The sequence below is a fragment of the Chenopodium quinoa genome, unplaced genomic scaffold (genome assembly GCF_001683475.1).
Source record: "Chenopodium quinoa cultivar QQ74 unplaced genomic scaffold, ASM168347v1, whole genome shotgun sequence".
NCBI classification, from domain to species: domain Eukaryota; kingdom Viridiplantae; phylum Streptophyta; class Magnoliopsida; order Caryophyllales; family Amaranthaceae; genus Chenopodium; species Chenopodium quinoa.
The window spans coordinates 2,859,470-2,879,644 of NW_018743199.1; the positions used below are offsets into that span (position 1 = coordinate 2,859,470).

Sequence of the window (20,175 nt, forward strand, 5' to 3'; positions counted from 1 at the left end):
AGTAAATGTGATCAGGCCCTTAGCCAACACATTGACCAATACATAATTTTTTATTTTTATTTTATTTATTTATTTATATTTTATTTTATTTTATTTTATTTATTTATTTATTTATTTATTTTTTTTTTTTTTTTTGTGGGTAGAGAGAATTACAACTTACAAGAATAATGATATAGAAAAAATTTGTCCGTTCGATTTTAATTCTTAATACTATCCCTTAAACTTAATCAATTAAGTTAACTGATATCCACAATAAACTATGATTTATAAATTACAGGTATAATAAAAAATATCTTTAATTAAAAAAATCAAAATCTAAAGAAAGAAGTTCCTAAATTTTATGATGATCTACCTAAATAAAATATAAAAATCAAATTAATTTCTTTCTCCACTTTTTCCAAATCCTATATAATCCTCATTCTAACAAACTCCCTCCTTCTCCACGTTCCAACCCACCAAACATTTTTTTTTTTTTTTTTGAAAAAAAAAAAACTCTCAAAATTCCAAAAAAAGAAAAAAAAAATAAAAATGAAGGCACCTCTAACATCATCAATGGCGATGAATCAAATGGTGAGAAAAGCTCGAATATCAACACCCTTCATCTTCACTCTTCTCGCTTTCATCATCTTCGTTGTCATTTTGTACGGTCAAGATTTCGCCTGCACTTTCTCTAGTTTTGATGATCACCAACACTTGCAAACACTCGATAATTCCTTTCACAACTCCAAACTTCACCCCAGCTTTGGTTAGTCCTCTCTTTTTCTCTCTCCTTTGACTTCCACCCTTCTCTTTCATTGACCCTCATCATCCTCTGTTTTTCTTGTAATAATAATTTTTTTTTTTTTTTGGCAGTGGAGAGAAAGGAGAAGAAGAATAAGGGGAAGAGAAAGAAAAGACTGCCGTTCGCGGTGGGGAAGACGGCGGAGGATTGTGATATATTCGACGGCGAATGGGTGAAAGACACGGTGGATAAGCCAATGTACGAGGAATGGGAGTGTCCGTACATTCAACCACAGTTGACATGTCAAGAACATGGTCGTCCTGACAGAGGCTATCAGAATTGGCGTTGGCAGCCTCGCCGTTGTGATCTTCCTAAGTAAGTCGTCTTGTCTTGTTTTAATCAATTAAGTTAGTTGACATTTACTTTACAACTCTGACAAAAGGTGATAGTGTAATACACATACAGCATGCAATTAATGTTACAAGTGTAGTTTATTATGGAGTAGTTGACATTTTTGTTACATGCATTTTGAGGTACACTTAAGTTATATTTAAATTTGGCTTATATTTACTTGTGTAGTTTGTTACATGCATTAAGTTATAACTACGCTTTTAATGTAACTATCAACGTGGTTATTAATTCAAGATTGAGTTAAAGCATGATATTTCAAGAATTAGAATGTTGTGCAAAATGGCGGTGTTTGAGTGTTTGATCCTCTAATGTAAGCATCACGACACGCTGTTAGAAGGGGATTAGTGCAATAATTAACAAGAGTTTAATTAGGGAAGACCCTATATACTGTAAAGTAAGGAATGTTTTGAAAGTGAAAGCATTATTAGCACATGATAACTGTTATTATAATATGAAAATAATTGAACTTCTGAATAGTGTCCTCTGGCAAGTTAATGGGGAAATTGCATTTGCTTGCATGATGCATCATGCATGTATCTATAATTCTATGTATAATCCACTAATTGAAGCATTTTTATGCAGTTTGAGACTTTGAGGTATATGTAGGTACAAAAGAACAAGATCACAATAATAATTTCAGTTTAGTAAAATAATTTCAATTCAGCAAAAATAAGATGAAGAAAACAAGGCCTAATTACAATAACATTTTTGGACTGTTTAAGAGGGTGAAGGGAAGGCTGTTAAGTGTGATGCATACCACCAATGTAGTTATTATACATTGTTAATTTCCAGTTCAAGTATTGATTTGCATATAGGAATACTAAACAAAGGCATGAACATGCAGATTCAATGCAACCTTAATGCTGGAGACTCTTCGGGGCAAGAGAATGCTGTTTGTTGGCGATTCCTTAAACCGGGGTCAGTACATTTCCATGATCTGTCTTCTGCATAGACTTGTACCTGAAGAAGGCAAAGTGATGGAGAACTCTAACTCTTCGTTGACAGTCTTCAGATTAAAGGTCAGAGAGCACTGCAATCTGCATCATTTTAATTCTATGCCAGATTAACCTAACATGTGCTTCAGCTTTCTATATATCATTATAACTTCAGGATTACAATGCGACCATTGAATTCTACTGGGCGCCCTTCCTGCTTGAGTCAAACTCCGATGATGCTGTTGTACACAGAATACAAGACAGAATAGTTCGCAAGGGATCTATAGATACACATGGGAAACACTGGAAAGGAGCTGATATTGTGGTGTTTAACACATACCTCTGGTGGATGACTGGTCTTCAGTTCAAGATCTTGTAATGTCCTCGAACTCAGTTTAGGGAGTTCAGGCTCAGTTTGAGAGCAATATTTCTGTCGTCCAATCTTTTTTACTGACTAAACTTGTTTATTTGCCTTCAGAAAAGGGTCTTTCAAAGACGAGGTGCTGGAAATCGAAGAGCCCTCCACTGAGGATGCTTATCGATTGGGAATGAAGAGCATGTTGAAATGGGTTGAGAGAAATATGGACCCAAAGAAGACGAGGGTCTTCTTCACTAGCATGTCACCTACTCATGCAAAGTAAGTAAATTTAGATACGAACTCCCCTAAAGAAGACATGGGTTACCTGTGAAACGAAATATCAGATTGGTAGCTTTCGAAATAAGATATTATTTCTTGTTCATTTTTTGCAGGAGCATAGATTGGGGAGGTGAGGAAGGTGGAAACTGTTATAATGAATCGACTTTGATAGAGGATCCTGAATACTGGGGTTCAGATTCTCGTAAAAGCATAATGAAAGTAATTGGAGAAGAGTTCAGCAAATCTAAGGCGCCTGTAACATTTCTCAACATCACACAACTATCCAGCTACCGGAAGGATGCACACACACAAATTTACAAAAAGCAGTGGAACCCTCTGACTCCAGAGCAGAAAGCAGACCCTAAGAGCTATGCAGATTGTGTGCACTGGTGTCTGCCAGGATTACAAGATACTTGGAATGAACTACTATTTGCAAAACTGTTCTATCCTTAGCACAAGAGACTGGTTCAATTCTAGAGCTTCTATGATTACTATCTGAGGTTTGTTCATGGATGAAAGCACCCTGATACCTAACTTGCCAAGGGCAACAATTTTGGAAAGAAGATGAATCAAGGAATTAAGAATGACGAAGTTTTGTGTACAAATTATGTTGAAAACGATTGTAAGTAATATAAGTGATTCAAATGGGATTAATTCTTTGTACATGAACAATCATGTAATGCAGAAGATTATACAGAAATGAAATTTCTGGAAAAATTTCCAGGTTAATGTTCCATGCTCTATGATAGATCTCACTGAATCGTCTTTAAATGTAAGAATCATCCAGAAAAACACAGAGTAGTTATAATACAGCAGATAGCGGTTCAGTATACTAAAATTAAACTTAATATAATCCATTATTTGACATCTTTCATTTAGTTAAAAAAGAAAGAAGTTTGTACATATTTGTATACTCATTAGTCATTACTATTTAAAAGAAAAATATTCTATCCTTATAACAACCTATTGCAAAATAAACATCAACATAAAAGTCACAAAATTTTGATCAAGTAGCAATTGTGCTTTCACTAAAAGTTCAGAAACTTGAAGGATTGCAGGGCATAAATCTATAACCTATAACAGCTCAAGAATTCTTGCACGAAGAAAAAAATATCAGATAAACTGTAATTTTACATAATGGAGAAATGGGGAGCTACATTATCGCAGATCTAGAGGTTTTAATATGAAATTGCAGTTAACCTGTATGAAGATCAATCTGCCATGGCGCTACTTAAAAATGCAAAGGAAGCACTAAAATTCTAATGACACTGCAAAATAACAAAAATTGATAACCAGACATTCAGAATGTCCTGCATCATTTCAGATGAAAAATGCACATCAGCACATGAAATATACTGGTAGCTTTGGTATTACTTCACTCGATTCTTATTAACAAAGTCACATATCCAACTAATAAAGTAAGGAGTCAACAACTTATCAGAGACAATGGCTAGTAACCTGTCCATTTTGTGTTAAAACTAAGTGTGATTAATCAACTAACATGGAAATATTTTCTGAAACTGATACAAATCAACTACAAGCAGTACAAAATTTGTTAATTTCTTTAAGATTGTGATCTGAAGTTTTTCTAATCGTCATCTACCAATAAGATGCTTTAGTTATCATATGAACCACGATTTTCATAACCTCATTGCAGTTTGAAAAGAAAATGTAATACGTATCATATTTTACTGAAATGCAATCAGGATATGAAAAAAGAAACAAATAATTTTTTTTAAGATATGCAAAGAACTGTCCTAGCCATCCATAAGTAAAGGATAAACATGTGTCAAACAACAATTTTTTTGAAGCAATCAATCAACCATCAATGAAAGGGGACTACGTACCTTGTATATCTATGCAACTTCCCTCTTTTAGATTCTCCCTCCAAAACCCAAAATACCACATTTAGAAAAGGCAGAAGAGAAAAGTTCTCCCGTCTTCTTTTCTGATGAATTTGATGGTCAGAGAAACCCGACTACCTCCATTGGTCTTCACCCTCCTTGCCTTCATCAGCTTTGTGGCCATACTGTACAGCTATGATTTCCCTTGGGCCTTCACGCCTTTTCATCATCAACAGCAATTTCCGGCACTCAATGACCCCCCTCCCTCTCTTGGTTAGTACTTAGTAGTCCCTTTTATCACAAAATATAGTCCTTATTAGAGTTTTTGGTCAGGTTTTTAGTTTTATATGAACAATACCATGGTCTTTATTCTTCATCAGTAAAGATGTTAAAATGGATGATCTTGAAATCATTATCTTCCTATGGGGATTTCTGTAAGATCTGCTAAGCACTATGTCTCACTAATACATTGTTTCAAAGCTAAACATGATACTATGGTCTTTGTTTCCTTCTTTAATTCGTTTAAAAGTACCTAGGGTAATCATAATGAAACCGAATATTACAAAGGGGGGTGATTGTAGCACTCCTTTTTCTTCTCAGAAACGGAGTATATGATTAAATAATAATGATGGTCCTAGGCAACATTAGATCCACACACTGATATATATATACATCTATTTTTTTTTCTTCCTGTTTCCGCACTTGTGATAGATTTTGTTTTGTTTATTGCAGTTGAGTTGAAGCATAAAAAGAGCGAGAAAAGGAAAGAGATGATCCTTCCATTTGCAGTAGGGAAGACACCAGAAGATTGTGATATATTCAGTGGGAGGTGGGTTTGGAACGAGGAGAAACAGTCTATGTATGAGGAGTCAGAGTGCCCCTACATTCTGCCACAGTTGACATGCAAAGAACATGGACGCCCTGACAAGGACTACCTGTTCTGGCACTGGCAACCTCATGGCTGCGATTTACCAAAGTGAGTAACTGTCAAGTCTGTTATCTAATGACTTCCTAGATGATAGTTCTAATGTAAGATCTCTATCACCTTAAAATGCCAAAAATGTTGATTCTGTTTGTCCTGAACATTGTCAAATATCTGGAGCATTCTATTGATGAAATGATACTTTGATTTAAAGGAAGCTAATGCAATGAAATACAATACGATGCTTATCATCACACATGATACAGAGAATTTGTTGAAACAAAGAGAAATATATAAAGTATAAATTTGCATGTTTACACAAACTCAAATGCAGAATAGATAAGGTATGTTGATGTTACACATGAGGAATTAAATTGTGCAGTGCTTCTAATGACACATATGTCTCACATCAATCCTGTGCACATTGTAATCTTTTAGTAAGTTCAACTATATTTTGAAAACATACCTGGATAAAAATCTTTTCACACCTGAGAGAGCAGAGAAATGGTGTTGTCAAATCAATGTGCATACACTTAAGCTATGTTTTCGAGTTTGTGTTGATTTGCACATACTAAATGAAAGCTTCCAGATTTAATGCAACCTTAATGTTGGAGGCCATCCGGGGAAAGAGAATGCTATTTGTTGGCGATTCCTTAAGCCGGGGTCAGTTTATATCCATGGTCTGCCTTCTTCATGGCATGGTACCTGAAAATGGCAAGTCCATGAAAAGCTCTTATGATTCACTATCAGTCTTCAAATTAAAGGTACAAAAATACATAATTTGCATAATATAATATCATGTAAAAACAGGTTGAGCTTCTGAAAGTTACACAACGCCTTTTTCTTCAGGACTACAATGCAACCATTGAGTTCTACTGGGCTCCCTTACTGCTTGAGTCAAACGGAGATGGTGTTGGTAATGACAACGTAACAGAGAGGATTGTACGCAAAGGGTCTATGGATAAGCACGGGAAATTCTGGGAAGGAGCAGATGTAGTGGTATTCGGCACATACATCTGGTGGATGACCAGCCTCAAGTTGAAGATCTTGTACTGTCCTTAACTCTTAGCCACTGAGCACTTATTTTCTCTACCTTAATCATTTTTTTGATCAACTCCTCATTTCTTCAGGAAAGGGTCTTTCACGGATTTTGAAATTCTTGAAACAGAGGATGCTTACCGGGTGGGTATACAGAGCATGTTGGAATGGGCTGAGAGAAAAATGGACCCAAAGAAGACCAGAGTTTTCTTCACTGGCATGTCTCCGAGTCATACAAGGTATGTATGCTTGGCCTATTTGGATTTCCCCTCTTGAACATGTGTAATCATTTACTAGAACCCACTGCAAGCAATTTCGAGCCAAATGTGTGTCCAACAATCAACCCAACAAGACCACCATCATGAATCCCACCAATGATAGGTAATCCTTATAAAGAACCTTACCCCCTAGCCAACTAAGCCTAGCAGGAAGAATGTATTCAAAATACCTACAGATGAAACTTTTTTTGGTAAGGAATTGGGGTATTAATGTTAGATTTCTAATATCAGGAGTATAAACTGGGGAGGTGAACCAGACGGCAACTGTTACAACGAAACAACTCCAATAAATGATCCTGATTATAGCTGGGCTTTAAATTCCCATGAAAGCATAATGAACATTATCGATGAAGAATTCAGCAGAACAAGAGTACCCATATCATTTCTCAACATTACACAGCTTTCAAGTTATCGAAAGGATATGCACACACAGATTTACAAGCAGCAGTGGAGCCCCCCAACCCCAGAGCAGTTAGCAAACCCCAAGAGCTATGCTGATTGTGTGCATTGGTGTTTGCCAGGCCTACAAGATACTTGGAATGAACTGCTCTTTGCAAAACTTTTCTACCCTTAAGCAAGAGCCAAAAAGATTTGTTATTTACTTTTTGTAAATGCACTAGACCAAGAGTTGTTCCTAGATGAAATCCAAAGTCATACATACCGGAGGATGTAATAAGAATGAATTTTTTGTATATAAACAATCATTTGATGTAAAGAACTACACAAACATTGGAATACGGAGTAATAGACATGAAATTTAGTACTTTTTATCAGTCTGAATGCTCCTTCTATAATCAAAGAGGGCGATTAGCAGCAACAACCCTAAACAGTATTCATAAAGTTTGGTAACTCAAGAAATTTGCTACCTCTTCAGGCGCTTTTTTCCACTTCAATGTCTAGGCTTCAACTTAGCACACAGTCCAACATTACTTTCATTATTCAACTTAGCATACAGTCCGAGCAACATGCAACTCCCAAACCTACTTCCCCATCTCATATTCATTAAGTACCTCAAACAACCCTCACATGAATTGCAAACAAAATTAAAAAAACATCATACCTCCTTTTTCTCCCATTGTAAATCAATACAACAACATCAATTACGTTCACCTAAAGAATCATATGCTATAATTAATTAATTACCCCATGAATTACATGCAACATTCCCTTGTAAGGAATAGTGGCCTAGTGGGGCGTAAAGAACACTCTTTGAATGAGGACCAATCAATAACATTTGATAAACCCACCTCCCAAATTTGCAAATTAAGCCATAACCAACATAATCTCTCATTGTTCTATAATTGCAAATATAATAATTAGTAGTAATAAACTAAGAAGTTTAGCATCAGAGCAACGCAATAACAACCAATCACAATACCCAACAATTTCAACAGATTCTGAGTGTAACCCATAAATTATTAGAGTAGAAAACAAATTCCCAATTATAAAATTCAAAACTTTAATGCCCAAATAATCATAATTGAAATTCAAATAGTAGGGTTTAGGGTTTACCGATGAACGAAAAAGAGGCAAAAATCGTTGAGATGTAAAATTTGCATAATCAGAGTTGGAATGAGCAATAACTTATCGCTTAGATGTACACTATTGAATTTGAACTGTAACATCAAGTTGGCGGGTATTTTGCATTTGCGAATCATCTTTTATTTATTGGCTTAAAGTTTGAGCATGGTTAATTAAACATTTGACAACGTGGAGATGTCAAAACCGCACCTAATCCGACCCGATTAAAAAACATTCAATTTATATTTGGACTGGTGAGGATCTGATTATTTAGCATAATTTAACTTTAAAATTTGATCCACATCTGATAAAGTTGGAACTTTAAATTTTGATCTCACAGTTTGATTTTGACACTATTCTTCATTAAATGTTTTTTTTTTTTTTGGACAAGCCTATGTATAAATTTGACCTTTATAAAATTTTGAAAAATGAGAACAAGAACTTGTTCTCTTCAACTTATTTTAGATACTTATTAATAAATTCAGATCAGATCAGACCAGGTCAGAAAGATTCAGTTCAGACCAAATCAAAACTTTTGATTATCATTTACTTATCGCTAAATATCGTTAATTGTGTGTTAAAAAATTATTAAAATTACATATTTAAAAAGTTCATGATGAGACGAAGCTAACAAGATCCATTTTAATAAATGTTTTTATTTATAGATTAGTAATAAAAATGCGGTCAAAGTTTAGTCAAATTATTAAATTAGATCAAACCAGACCAGATCAGAAAAATTCAGATAAGACTAGATCAGACCTTAAAAAATTCAGACCATATCTACTTGTTTCAGCTGAAGAGAACAAGTCCTAACAAAGGGAGTAATATGTTCAAATTACTCTACTCATACATAATTGCATCTTTATAAGACTGAACATGTGTATTAACTTAGTCTATATTGTTTTCGATTTATCCCGTAATATCTTTCATCTACCACCCTAGTAACAAGCTAACATGTGATCGATTTCATCAGTAGCATGGGAGGAGAAGGATTAGGATTATGGGGCGATCATATTGGGATGGACTTACATATTACTCGGTACCTTTTACCTTTATGTATTATGGAGTAGTAAACAAAATAAGACTATTTGATACAAATTATAAATATCACAAGGCGAATAAGAGAATTGAAGATACCACCTAATTAATCAATTCATTTGCATAGATTTCATAGATGTAGGATTGATTCGGGTAGCATGATGTACTTAATTACTTTTCTAATGACACGCATTAACTTGTTAATGCCATGCTATTCACATGGTGTTTAATCTTATACGAGTACTGTTATACAATTGTATTTTATAAATTTAAGTTCTTGTCATTTGTGATCATTTATATTTTCACTAACTTTCAAAAGTGTCTCATTCATTTTACTTACTTTTTATACTTTTATCATTTATTATATCTTTAAACATTTGTTGAAAAAGTTGACAATACTTTTTTTTTTTTTTTTTTTTGAGGAAAAAAATTGACAAGTACTTACTAATTAACAATAATAGTTGAACATGTAATTCATTTTAGAGATGACCAATAATACGGAGTAATAGATATGAAAAAATAAACTTTGATCTATAAACTAGGGCACAAAGCTTTGTTTCCAAAAAAAAAAAAAAAAAAAAAAAAGGACACAAAGCTCAAAATTCATTGTATCTGAAAATTGTGCTTAATGGGCCAAACAACGCAACCTAGCTAGCTATTTTAAATTAAACTTTTACAAATATCATTACATACCTATTGAAATAAAAAATATTACATTTCTTGTTAATTAATGTTGTCTTTATGCTTGCAATCACATGGATAAATTCATAATTTTGCAATTTTTTCAAACTTTATTTTTCCCACTATCTAAATTCTTGTACGTTCACTTAAAAATTTATATAGTACAAATAATATTTTAAAAAAATACGAAGTATCTTTAATTGCATCTACCTATGTGCAAAACTGGGTGTATATAAAAGGTATTGACGTTCTCCTATATCATAATAAAAACGGGAGAAATATTTACGAGTACAAAAATAATAGGTCCACTTGGTGCGAGAAGGGGTTAACACTTGGACGGAATAACGTATGGACACTTCACTATAAACTAATAAAAGCCATACTTACTGGCCACAGTATCCATCTTCTTTTTGCAGTCTAACCACTTTAAGTTTGACCAACGATATACAAATACAGGTCCTAATCCAATATACTTGTAAATATAATTGATATGATATGACCTCATATTACTACTACTATAAGCTTTTAATTTGTAACAAAATTATTTTAAACGTGTCTGCCTTGTCTCACAAGTGGGATGCTTACTTTTCCAGCCCTAAAATACCCCCCACCAGATAATTATCCGTAAGAAAGATTTTATTGCAATTAATTATTATTTTTTGGCATCTTTTGCTAATTATTTATCCATATAATCCATCAATTGGCCAAATAGCCAATATTCTACTTTATGATTATTATTATTGTACTTTGTACTGTATATTTTTATTATATAAAAGAAGGTAGTATGATCATCAAGTTTTTACTCTGACTTATTATTCATATATATGGTACGTTTATTTGCATAGTTGCATGAACAAGATTATAAAACTACAACTACTATATTATCATGTTGGTAATTATATATATTAAAAGGTTACAACAATTATTAGGGCATGTTCTGATTAACTGAGCTGAACTGAATTGAACTGAACTTATTGGAGCTGAACTGAACTGAAGTGAATATTTTATGAGAAAAAAAAATTAAGATAAGAAATGAACTGAACTTATTAGAGCTGAAATAAACTGAACTGAAAATAAGCTGAAGAGAACAGACCCTTAGTGTATATAATCAAATATATTCCACTATGTGTTAGTAGCAAAAAGAAAATTAAATGAATTTATGATAATATTTGAAATATTTATATCGTATTTAAAATTGTAAAATTCATAATTAATTAGTCTCAATGTATCATATTTGTAATTAAAAAAAAAGAAATCATTCTCAAATTAGGCTTAAATGATGAGAGTGTTTTTTTTTCCTTATTGTTTTATTTATTTATTTATTTTTAATAGCAAAAATATTTCATTAATTAAAAGTCATACGACATCTACAATAGAGATTCGACGTTAACAAATACATAAGATATTGAATCAAATAGAATTTTCCTTCATAAAAACTATGATCGTCGAGTAAATCTTGCACTGCGGAGCATCTCCCGCTTATATCGCTGAAAATTACAGCCTTGTTGGAGAGACAATCTAACGATCCTTTGTAGCCGTGAGGATGCTTTCCTTCTGATTCATCTGTTCGTATTCGATAACTTTTTCACCAACGAAATAATTTCACGACAATCCATTATATCTGCTACCATAGATTCAAAACTAAGAAATTTCTCCCTCGAAAAGAGGAGATAAACCTTGTCTTTCGAAGGAGGTCGAAAAACCCTTGTCTTTCGAAGGAGATCGGAAACCCATTCTTTCGAGGGAGAAAAGTTCCTCCCAAAAGGAGGAAGCATGATTATAAACCTAAAAAAAACAATAAAGAAACAAGGATTGGGGCTTTCCACCTATTAAAATCGATGGAAGCCCCTTCAAAATTCAACAATGGAGGATAGGGTTTTGGAGAGAGAAAGGAGAGACAAAATTTTATTTATTTTTGTTGAAATCTAGTTTAAATATCAAGTTACCATAAATATACACTTTGTATTTATAATTTCCATCGAGTATTATCAATATGCATGTCAACTGAATTCAATAATACAAGTATGATTTATGGTTAGACTATTACAATAAAAGGCTATAATCAGTCTATAAATTAAATGTCTACCTAATTTTATCTTTCATATTCTCCTAACTATTAACTGAAACACTCTTAAACAAACAATACAAAAAAATTTGGCAAATGAAAAAAATGTAGTCTATAATCTATGTCTCACAAACTAAATTAAAAGAATTTTTTATTGAGAGAAAATTAAGAAGGTATACATGAAAATTTAAATAAAAAATCCTAATATACTGAACTCAACCCCAGATTTTAATTTCACTCCCAAAATATAAATTAAACAACGTACGACTACAAAATCGATTTTAACTCGAGGGCCAAAAAAGATATCAAAGGAGTACTAGGAAACATTCATCTAACTTAGCAATGTAGCTAGTAAATAATACTCTTTGATAATCTATATCATAATAATAATAATTATCAAAAGTGGATTATTATTAATTATAGCTTGTATCAAATACATGTATATACAACTAATACAAGTATTTACGTTACATAGATATATAGAGAATGAATAAAAACAATAATGTACGTGGCATTTATGTCATTCTGATAATCTTGCTTGAATTTGAACGTCCACTTGCAAATCAAGTTGCAGTTCATAAATCATCAAATTGAATTATAAAAATGTTTAGAGTAAGAGAAAAGGATTAGCAATGCAAGTTGCACCGATCGATTATATTTTCTTCAGCTTTTCCTTTATTAAAGCAACTTGAGTTTTTGGAAAACTCAAATTTCCAACTTGCTAACGCCTGCTTTAGATTCCTTCTTGCACTAGTATAGAAACCTAGCTACTAGTACTACTTAATATGCATATACAAATTTTTTTTTTATTTTTTTTTTTTTGAAAAATACACATGATTTTAAAAAAGTTACTAAATAATTTAGAGATTTACATTAATATTAGACGTATATAAATTGGTAGACGACGTAAGTATGTCAAAACTGATACAGTATATTTTTTTTAGTGTTTATATAGTTTATTTGACAGGATTTTTAGTGTATAGTTATATTTTATCTTTTGAAGAAAAATGCGTTCCTTGATTACAATTTACAACTAGTGATGGATTGAATTTCTAGGCAAAGGTTGTTGAGCTATATATGTGGTCATTTTATTACCAAAATGTGTGGTCCTTTATTATTTTCTTCAAGTCTTCAAATAATAGATGATTAAGCTATTATTATTAGCAAACTTTCTAATCCATCGAAATTGAAGTTTATGTCAAACTTTCTAATCCATAGAAATTGAAGTTTATTAGCAAACTTTCTAATCCATAGAAATTGAAGATATACATGAATATTTTTCTAATATACTCGAGAATTATCTGTAGTAGATTTTTTTTATCGTATTTGATATTGATTGGTACATTATAAAAGAGTAATAACTAATTTGTCAAAAGAAAAAGGAGCACTAAATAAAGCTTGTTGAGGATCTCATGACTTTCGCATGCCTAAGGAAATATTCTTCTTCTCATTGTACAAATAATACGGAGTAGAAAACTCTGTGTTAGACCTTAATTTACGAGTTACTATTATATAAAGTATGTTAAAAAAAAAAAAAAAAAAAAAAAAAGTATGTCAAAATTGTACGGCTTGTAAAGTGCGAGCGACAAAATGAAGGCCGCGAAATTTGAACTCTGTTACCCTAGTAGGCTTGGTTACCAAGCCTACTGTTGAATCTAGTAGTGTTATAATATTGTCATTTCTAGTTGGAAATTTTAATTTTTTTTTTTTTTAAAAAAAGGAATTTTTAGTTGAAAATTTAACACTATTTGAAAATAAAATAAAATGTGTAAGTAACTATGAAAGATTGAAAGGTATGGAAAACAAAAACTTGTATAATGTAAGTAACATAACATAAGATGGTGAATTTAATTCTACGACTTGCTTACACATTTTTCCTAGTTACTTCTTAATATGTAAAAATTGAAAAAATAAAATAAATCAATAGCTGGTTATAAAATACATTATTTTAGGAATTCACAAAGGATACAATATTAGTATAGAGTAACTTATAAAAATGTGAGAGGACATTTTGAAATTTTCTAGTGTCTTTGAGATATGATACGTCAGTTATCATATATGGTTCAGGCGATCTTTCAAATTTGATCAAGTCCTAACTAGTTATTAGACTTATTTCATCCTCTAATTTGTAAATGCATCTAGATTTAATTTTTAAAAACCCCAAATTTGTACATGAGATTCAAGCCTTAGAATATGATAATCAATTAAAATCAAATCAAGAAGATCAATGCATGTTGTTATGTTAGTTGCTATACTTCCATGATTCATGGCATCATAGTTAAGTATATTTTGAAAACGTCATCAACAATAATGAACTAAATTAAGGTTTTAATGGAGGTCAAATTGTAAACTAATCAGCCTGCATATTTGAATAGGTAAATAATTTAATACTATTTTGACAATTACATAATATTAATGCATGTATCACAGGCTGCCTAGCCAAACTATACTTATGTATAGAGTTGACTACCTATAACTCTATATATAATTATATACTACTTCGTATAATATTTGGATAATCAACTTAATTAATTAAGAACCATTGAATCCTCAAAGGTTGATGTTTGAAATAGTCTTAACAAATTCATTAGATTGATTAAATAAATTAATGAAAAAAATAACATTTGAGGTGACAAATATAATCAAGAATATGCCCGTTTATTATATTTCTGAAATCCCAAAGCTTTATAACGTACTCTTCAATTCTATTTCAATCAACTAATAACTAAGTAAACATAAATTAACAGTTAAAAGTAATTAATGACGAATAACATGGGATTAAGATGTTCATCGTATGACCAAACAACCTGTCCTCCTTAACGGGGGAAAGGGGGGTGTTAATTAAATTATAAGCACATTTTCATTTTCTCACCCTAAAATTAAGGGAAAGAAAGAAAAATCCTAATTAATTTGGGTATCAACAAATCTTAACAAAGAAAATAACAAAAATAAAGTAAATTTTAATGTTTGAAATCTTCAACAATAAAAATGATTTCATGAAACTTTACATGATGATGAAGAAGATGGGGTTGTAGTTGTTGAACATGATGATCTGGCCATTCTCTCAGCTATCTTGGCAAGAGATTGCAAGTTGCAACGCACAATTGTATCAACAAATACACACGTCTCTTCTTTTGTATTACCACTAGGAACGTCTACCACATACGATTCCACCACTACTGTCCCCTTGCAGCAGCTGGTGGGACGGTCTGTGGTCGTCCCACCAGCTGCTGCATTATTATTGTCCTCTCTACTACCTGTAGAGAAGGACGAGGGGTGCAGGGTGGTCACAGATCGGTAGTTGTGCAGGCGGTGCTCACCGCCCACAACCCGAAACCCTATGGCGTGCTTTTGCTCGTCTAGGACCTCTAGTCGCTCTGTGCTGCACTGAGCTGGCAACCCTGACACCACGTGGACCTCCCTCAGGCACCCGACCTCACCCCCGTCCCCAGCGATCATGCGACAACTCCTCAAAAAATTCTTGTACGTCTGTGGCTCGTCAAACCGACGGACCAAACCCCAGACGGTCTCAATGGGGGCGGTGATCCTCTGCACCACAACGGAACAACACTGGTTAGGCCCAACCTTGTGGTTGTGGTACCTAGCCACCGTTTCCATCTCCTCATCAGGAGAAGGGCAGCAGAGTGAAAGTTCCCTCGCTAGCTCATTAGCTAGCGAGGGTTTCATCTCTGCTGCCATAGTAGTGACCGGTACTACAGGTACAACATCTGTGGTATCGGCCATGAACGTTGCTGTTGCTGCTGTTGTTGTTGAAAAAGTTTGAAGTTGGAGAGTAGTAGAAGGCATTATAAGTTATTACTCTCCAAAACAAAAACCAAAAAAAAAAAACTCTATTTGAAAGAGAAAACAAAAACAAGTTTTAGATGGAGAGAGACTAAGAATGAAGAAGAGAGTAGATTTACTATGTGATTAAAAGAGAGAAAATTGAGGAAAGGAAAGGTTGATCTTATCTGGCGGGATTACGCCGGACAAGGCAAGTGGGAAGAACAACTTGCAACAAAAATATTTTTGGACGTAGTTTTTAGGAAGCTGCCCTTTTCTTTTTACTAGTACTATCCAACTACTCAAAACTTGGCTATTTGTATTAAACAAATTAAAAATGATTATATATATTCAACTATCCTAAATTAAGACTATAATAATAACAAATTAATTTTGTCCAATTGTTAATAAACAAATGGGGGCTCGTCTAGAATTGCGGAGATACGAACCAATGAGATGTGGTCGTACAAATTCTAAGTTACTGTGGCTTATTTGTTCATTTTTATGATTTTAGGTGAAGATGAGATGATGAGGTTATAAAATAATTACGCAATTGTTTTGTGTGTTGGAATTTTGGAATGGTCCACCCTACTTACTCTAACCTCGGACTACACGGCCTAAAATATTGTTTTGTTTTTCTTTTGGGTTCCGATTTGAGAGCGACTACTAACCTATCACATCCATCTTCTTATAATTCTGGTTCTATTCCAAATTAATAGTTATGCTATGCTATAATTTGTGGTTTTAAATTTTGAAAAATGTTGTTTTCAATATAACACGGAGTACTTCGTAATAACAAGAGTATTGTGTCTCAAATTTAAATTACCACCTCCGTTTTAAATTAATTGTAATGATTAGATATTTTAAATTGTTTATAGGAGTGGGCATCGAACATAATCTAATGGTATGGAGAGAATAATGACAAAAATGAACTACTAACAATATGATCCGAGATCCAAGATCTTAGTATTACCCTTATAACTTTACTAACTAAATTTACATTTTCAATTCTTACCTTAACTAAAAGATGCTATTTATTTGATTTTATTGTAGCAAATATGAATCATATGATTATTAATTTTAATTTTCACTTAAAATCAATGAAGAAGAAGAGACCATATAGATTATATATAACCATTATATTGCACATCATTTAGTAAAATCATAACATGTCCTACTTTAAAGTTATTTTTGAGGGTAGGAACAATTTGATAATAAACAAGACATATAATTTCAACCTACCGTTAAAAAATATGATCCGCTCTAATGTGATGAGACACATTACAATTGCATACGATACCTTCTAGTTTCTCATAGTTTTGATTTTCTATATTATCGAAGTACAATGTTTATACTACACTCAATTCACATCCTATCTCCGTAAATTAAATTTTACTCACGAAAATACGAATTACAATGCAAAACATATACCGATAGCTGTTTGTTATATTATAACAAAAAATTGGGGCCATCAATTAACATTTTGCAAATTGAATTAATGGCAATTTAATAATCATCAAGTCGATGTCTTATAGAAGGAAAATCGATATAGTGAGCTAGCAGGGACACATTCAACCTACATTTGTGATACACATTTATTCATTTCCAAAAGACATGCTACTTGGCTGATATTTACATGTGCAATTGAACTTTTCTCACCACTTTATTCATTAATTTAACTTTTATTTTTTTATACGTGACGCAACCTTACAAACTTAAGTACATACGGATTAAAATTGCTTAGTTTCTATTTTGTTTTTTAAAGCAAAATAAAATAAAGTAAGATCGTACTACTTTATTTGTTTATATTCCAAAGATTTGTTCATAATTGTCCTAATACGTACTCCTTGCTAATAAATTAATTAAGCTAATGTTATTTAAACTATACTTTTTGGTGATATTTGCGGTAACAGGCCATGACTTCAAAGGCCATTTCATGATCATACACTTCTATACGGGCATTAAATTTAAAGTATCACGAGTTGTAACAAAGGAGGTTATTTCTTCTCGAAATATGAGAAATATCTCGTAATTCATTAGTAAAGGCCGATCTAAAACCTAACTATTAAAAATAAAAAATAATATTATATGTATTCCTTGGCTAGGGATATGAATTAGCACTTAAAATCATTTCTAATTTGGTACCTTGTATGGAGTATTAATTTAGAAATGCATAACAAAAGCCTAATTAATGTTATATTTTCGTTTTTTTTTTTCATTTTTAGCTCCTTATATGTAGCCTAAGGGCTATCTACAACACACTTTCCTTAAATAAAATTATTTTGTAAATTGAACCTTTTCATTATGAGATAATTATTGATCGATATTTCATGTACAGTACACATGGGTGTACTACACAACTGTATATTTGCTAGCTATTTAATTTTCATAATTCGAACTAATAAACAAGGAGGGATACCCAGTCAATTGTCTTTTCAAGTAGCAGTGGAGGGGTATATGCGTCTTTTCATGTACTAGTTGAGTACATGTGTAATTTCCTAATCAAACAGTAAAAGCAAAAACAAACAGTAATTGGACAGTTCACCAAAAGTACTGAATGAATGACCTTGCTTTTTCAATATATTTACAAAAATGTCATCAGATTAACAAAAATTCGTTTATCTGGCAGATTAACTTGTATTTTCCTATAAACAAGTAGCTCTAGTAATTAAAGATGAACTAATGATGAAAGTACTAAAACCATCTCTTTCATCTGCAGTATTAATAAGGATCAACTTGCAATTTCATTTTCATAATTGGGAGCTAATAAATTGATTTTCAAAAATTAAAACCCTACCAAACTCTTCCATTATTATTCTTCTCCTTAACTTTAATCAATCCCCTCCTACACCCACTCTTCGATCTCTTTCATCATGTCAAAGCAATAGTTTTTCACCTCTTCCAACTTATTGAATTTATTAGCCTTTATTTAATTAATTAGTAGCGCTATTTATATATTCAGGCTGGATTAATGTATTTATGCATGGGTCATGTTGATATGAGACATGACCTGCTTACATTGGTAGGGCGATATGGGCCGATAGTATAACTATTGACAAACTACTATTTGTCGTTTGTTTGGATTTAGTTGTTACACTTTTTAACAATTCTGTACAAACAGACGATACAATTAATCGATTACACATTAATGTTGATGTTTCTATACAAGTCGTATTTAACTTGATAATATTTATAAATCCATAATATCTCAAGGTGCAATGTTGTAATGCACAATATTAATATAATTAAGTATTCACAGTCAAAGTGCGTATTGGTATACACGTACAAAGGAAACTTTTTATATATTTAAACACAGAAGGAGTATCAAAGATTTTAAATCATTTAAAATGGAAATACGAATTTTTTTATCACCCAAAGAAAATGTACAAACAAAAAATGATCACATTATTCAACAAAATAATGAATTATTGAATTGCAAGAATAAGACTTTACATAAAGCTTGCTTGAACCAATGAATACTAGGGGAAGTTAGGACCCCTCCCCCAAATTCCTGCCAACTTGTGTTTTGCTATGATTTATATTTCACCAATTGGTAAAATTTCTTTTTGACAAATTGTACAAGAATAATATTATGTTTATAGCTACTAGTACTAGTATTTTCCTTCAAGTTTGTCACATTCTTACTAGTTGATCTACAATTGCAATTTAAAGGAACCTTCTTATCTAAAATTGTTAGAAAAGAAATGTCAAGAAAGTATAAAAAATTAACAAAAAAGTGCAATCAATTTATATTGCATAGGAAGAAGAGAAACTATGTTCAATGCATATGTAGTGTAACAAGCAAGAGGGCATAATACCATATATATTTTCATCAAAGATTATAATTGCAACTTGTTATATGATTTTGTACCAACTACTACTAGGTCTAATATATCCTCAATCTAAAGATTGAATGGAATATTTATGTACGTATGCAGTGATGAAGTTTGGCATTGAATAGTATGCACTCTTTTGCAATTTGCTTCAAGGTACATTGCATATATATTTTCTTTTATGTGTATGGAGTAGTTTGCCAATTCCTCGGTCACTCCGATAGTGTATATGATGACTTCGCTCTTTTCAAGTGAATCGTTCATACAGAAACTTATTAGAGCTTATTATATTGGCTCTGTTTCTAAACTTAATTGATCACTTGGGCTTATCCTATATTTTAAGCTCTTGATCAAACTTATTATTCTATACACCCGAACTTATCATGCATCATTTATTTGAAGGATTGCTCTTTACTTTATTTACTTGTTTATCTCAATTAAAAAGAATCATATATGAGATCGGTTGTT

General features: G+C 32.2%; 3 protein-coding genes and 1 long non-coding RNA gene across 4 annotated transcripts; 2 read left to right on the plus strand and 2 right to left on the minus strand.

Annotated features, from left to right (window-relative positions):
• Positions 1–121: 121 nt before the first annotated feature.
• LOC110733496 (protein trichome birefringence-like 33) lies at positions 122–3,438 on the plus strand. Its single transcript, XM_021913555.1, has 6 exons — positions 122–745; positions 853–1,096; positions 1,977–2,151; positions 2,243–2,442; positions 2,546–2,704; positions 2,818–3,438. The coding sequence occupies exons 1-6, from the start codon at positions 529–531 to the stop codon at positions 3,155–3,157; spliced, it is 1,335 nt and encodes a 444-aa protein (XP_021769247.1). The 5' UTR covers positions 122–528; the 3' UTR covers positions 3,158–3,438.
• Positions 3,439–4,631: 1,193 nt separating this feature from the next.
• On the plus strand, positions 4,632–7,557 carry LOC110733498 (protein trichome birefringence-like 33). The gene is made up of 6 exons (XM_021913556.1): positions 4,632–4,821; positions 5,281–5,524; positions 6,060–6,234; positions 6,320–6,519; positions 6,601–6,747; positions 7,018–7,557. Exons 1-6 carry the CDS (start codon positions 4,656–4,658, stop codon positions 7,358–7,360), a joined length of 1,275 nt encoding a protein of 424 aa, XP_021769248.1. The 5' UTR covers positions 4,632–4,655; the 3' UTR covers positions 7,361–7,557.
• Positions 4,766–8,543, minus strand: LOC110733499. Its single transcript, XR_002513640.1, has 3 exons — positions 8,299–8,543; positions 5,937–6,175; positions 4,766–4,839 (listed from the first exon to the last, which is right to left on the minus strand). It is a non-coding gene; the product is annotated as an uncharacterized LOC110733499 (long non-coding RNA).
• Positions 8,544–14,864: 6,321 nt separating this feature from the next.
• Positions 14,865–16,175, minus strand: LOC110733500 (abscisic acid receptor PYL4-like). Its single transcript, XM_021913557.1, has one exon. The coding sequence runs from the start codon at positions 15,896–15,898 to the stop codon at positions 15,086–15,088; it is 813 nt and encodes a 270-aa protein (XP_021769249.1). The 5' UTR covers positions 15,899–16,175; the 3' UTR covers positions 14,865–15,085.
• Positions 16,176–20,175: the final 4,000 nt, after the last annotated feature.

Excerpts from the sequence above, each read along its gene's own strand:
- LOC110733496 (XM_021913555.1), top strand. The coding sequence starts at position 529 with ATGAAGGCACCTCTAACATCATCAATGGCGATGAATCAAATGGTGAGA. Across the intron at positions 746-852 it reads CAAACTTCACCCCAGCTTTG|TGGAGAGAAAGGAGAAGAAG; the intron begins GTTAGTCCTCTC and ends TTTTTTTGGCAG. Across the intron at positions 2,705-2,817 it reads ATGTCACCTACTCATGCAAA|GAGCATAGATTGGGGAGGTG; the intron begins GTAAGTAAATTT and ends CATTTTTTGCAG.
- LOC110733498 (XM_021913556.1), top strand. The coding sequence starts at position 4,656 with ATGAATTTGATGGTCAGAGAAACCCGACTACCTCCATTGGTCTTCACC. Across the intron at positions 4,822-5,280 it reads TGACCCCCCTCCCTCTCTTG|TTGAGTTGAAGCATAAAAAG; the intron begins GTTAGTACTTAG and ends TGTTTATTGCAG. Across the intron at positions 6,748-7,017 it reads ATGTCTCCGAGTCATACAAG|GAGTATAAACTGGGGAGGTG; the intron begins GTATGTATGCTT and ends TTCTAATATCAG.
- LOC110733500 (XM_021913557.1), bottom strand. The coding sequence starts at position 15,898 with ATGCCTTCTACTACTCTCCAACTTCAAACTTTTTCAACAACAACAGCA.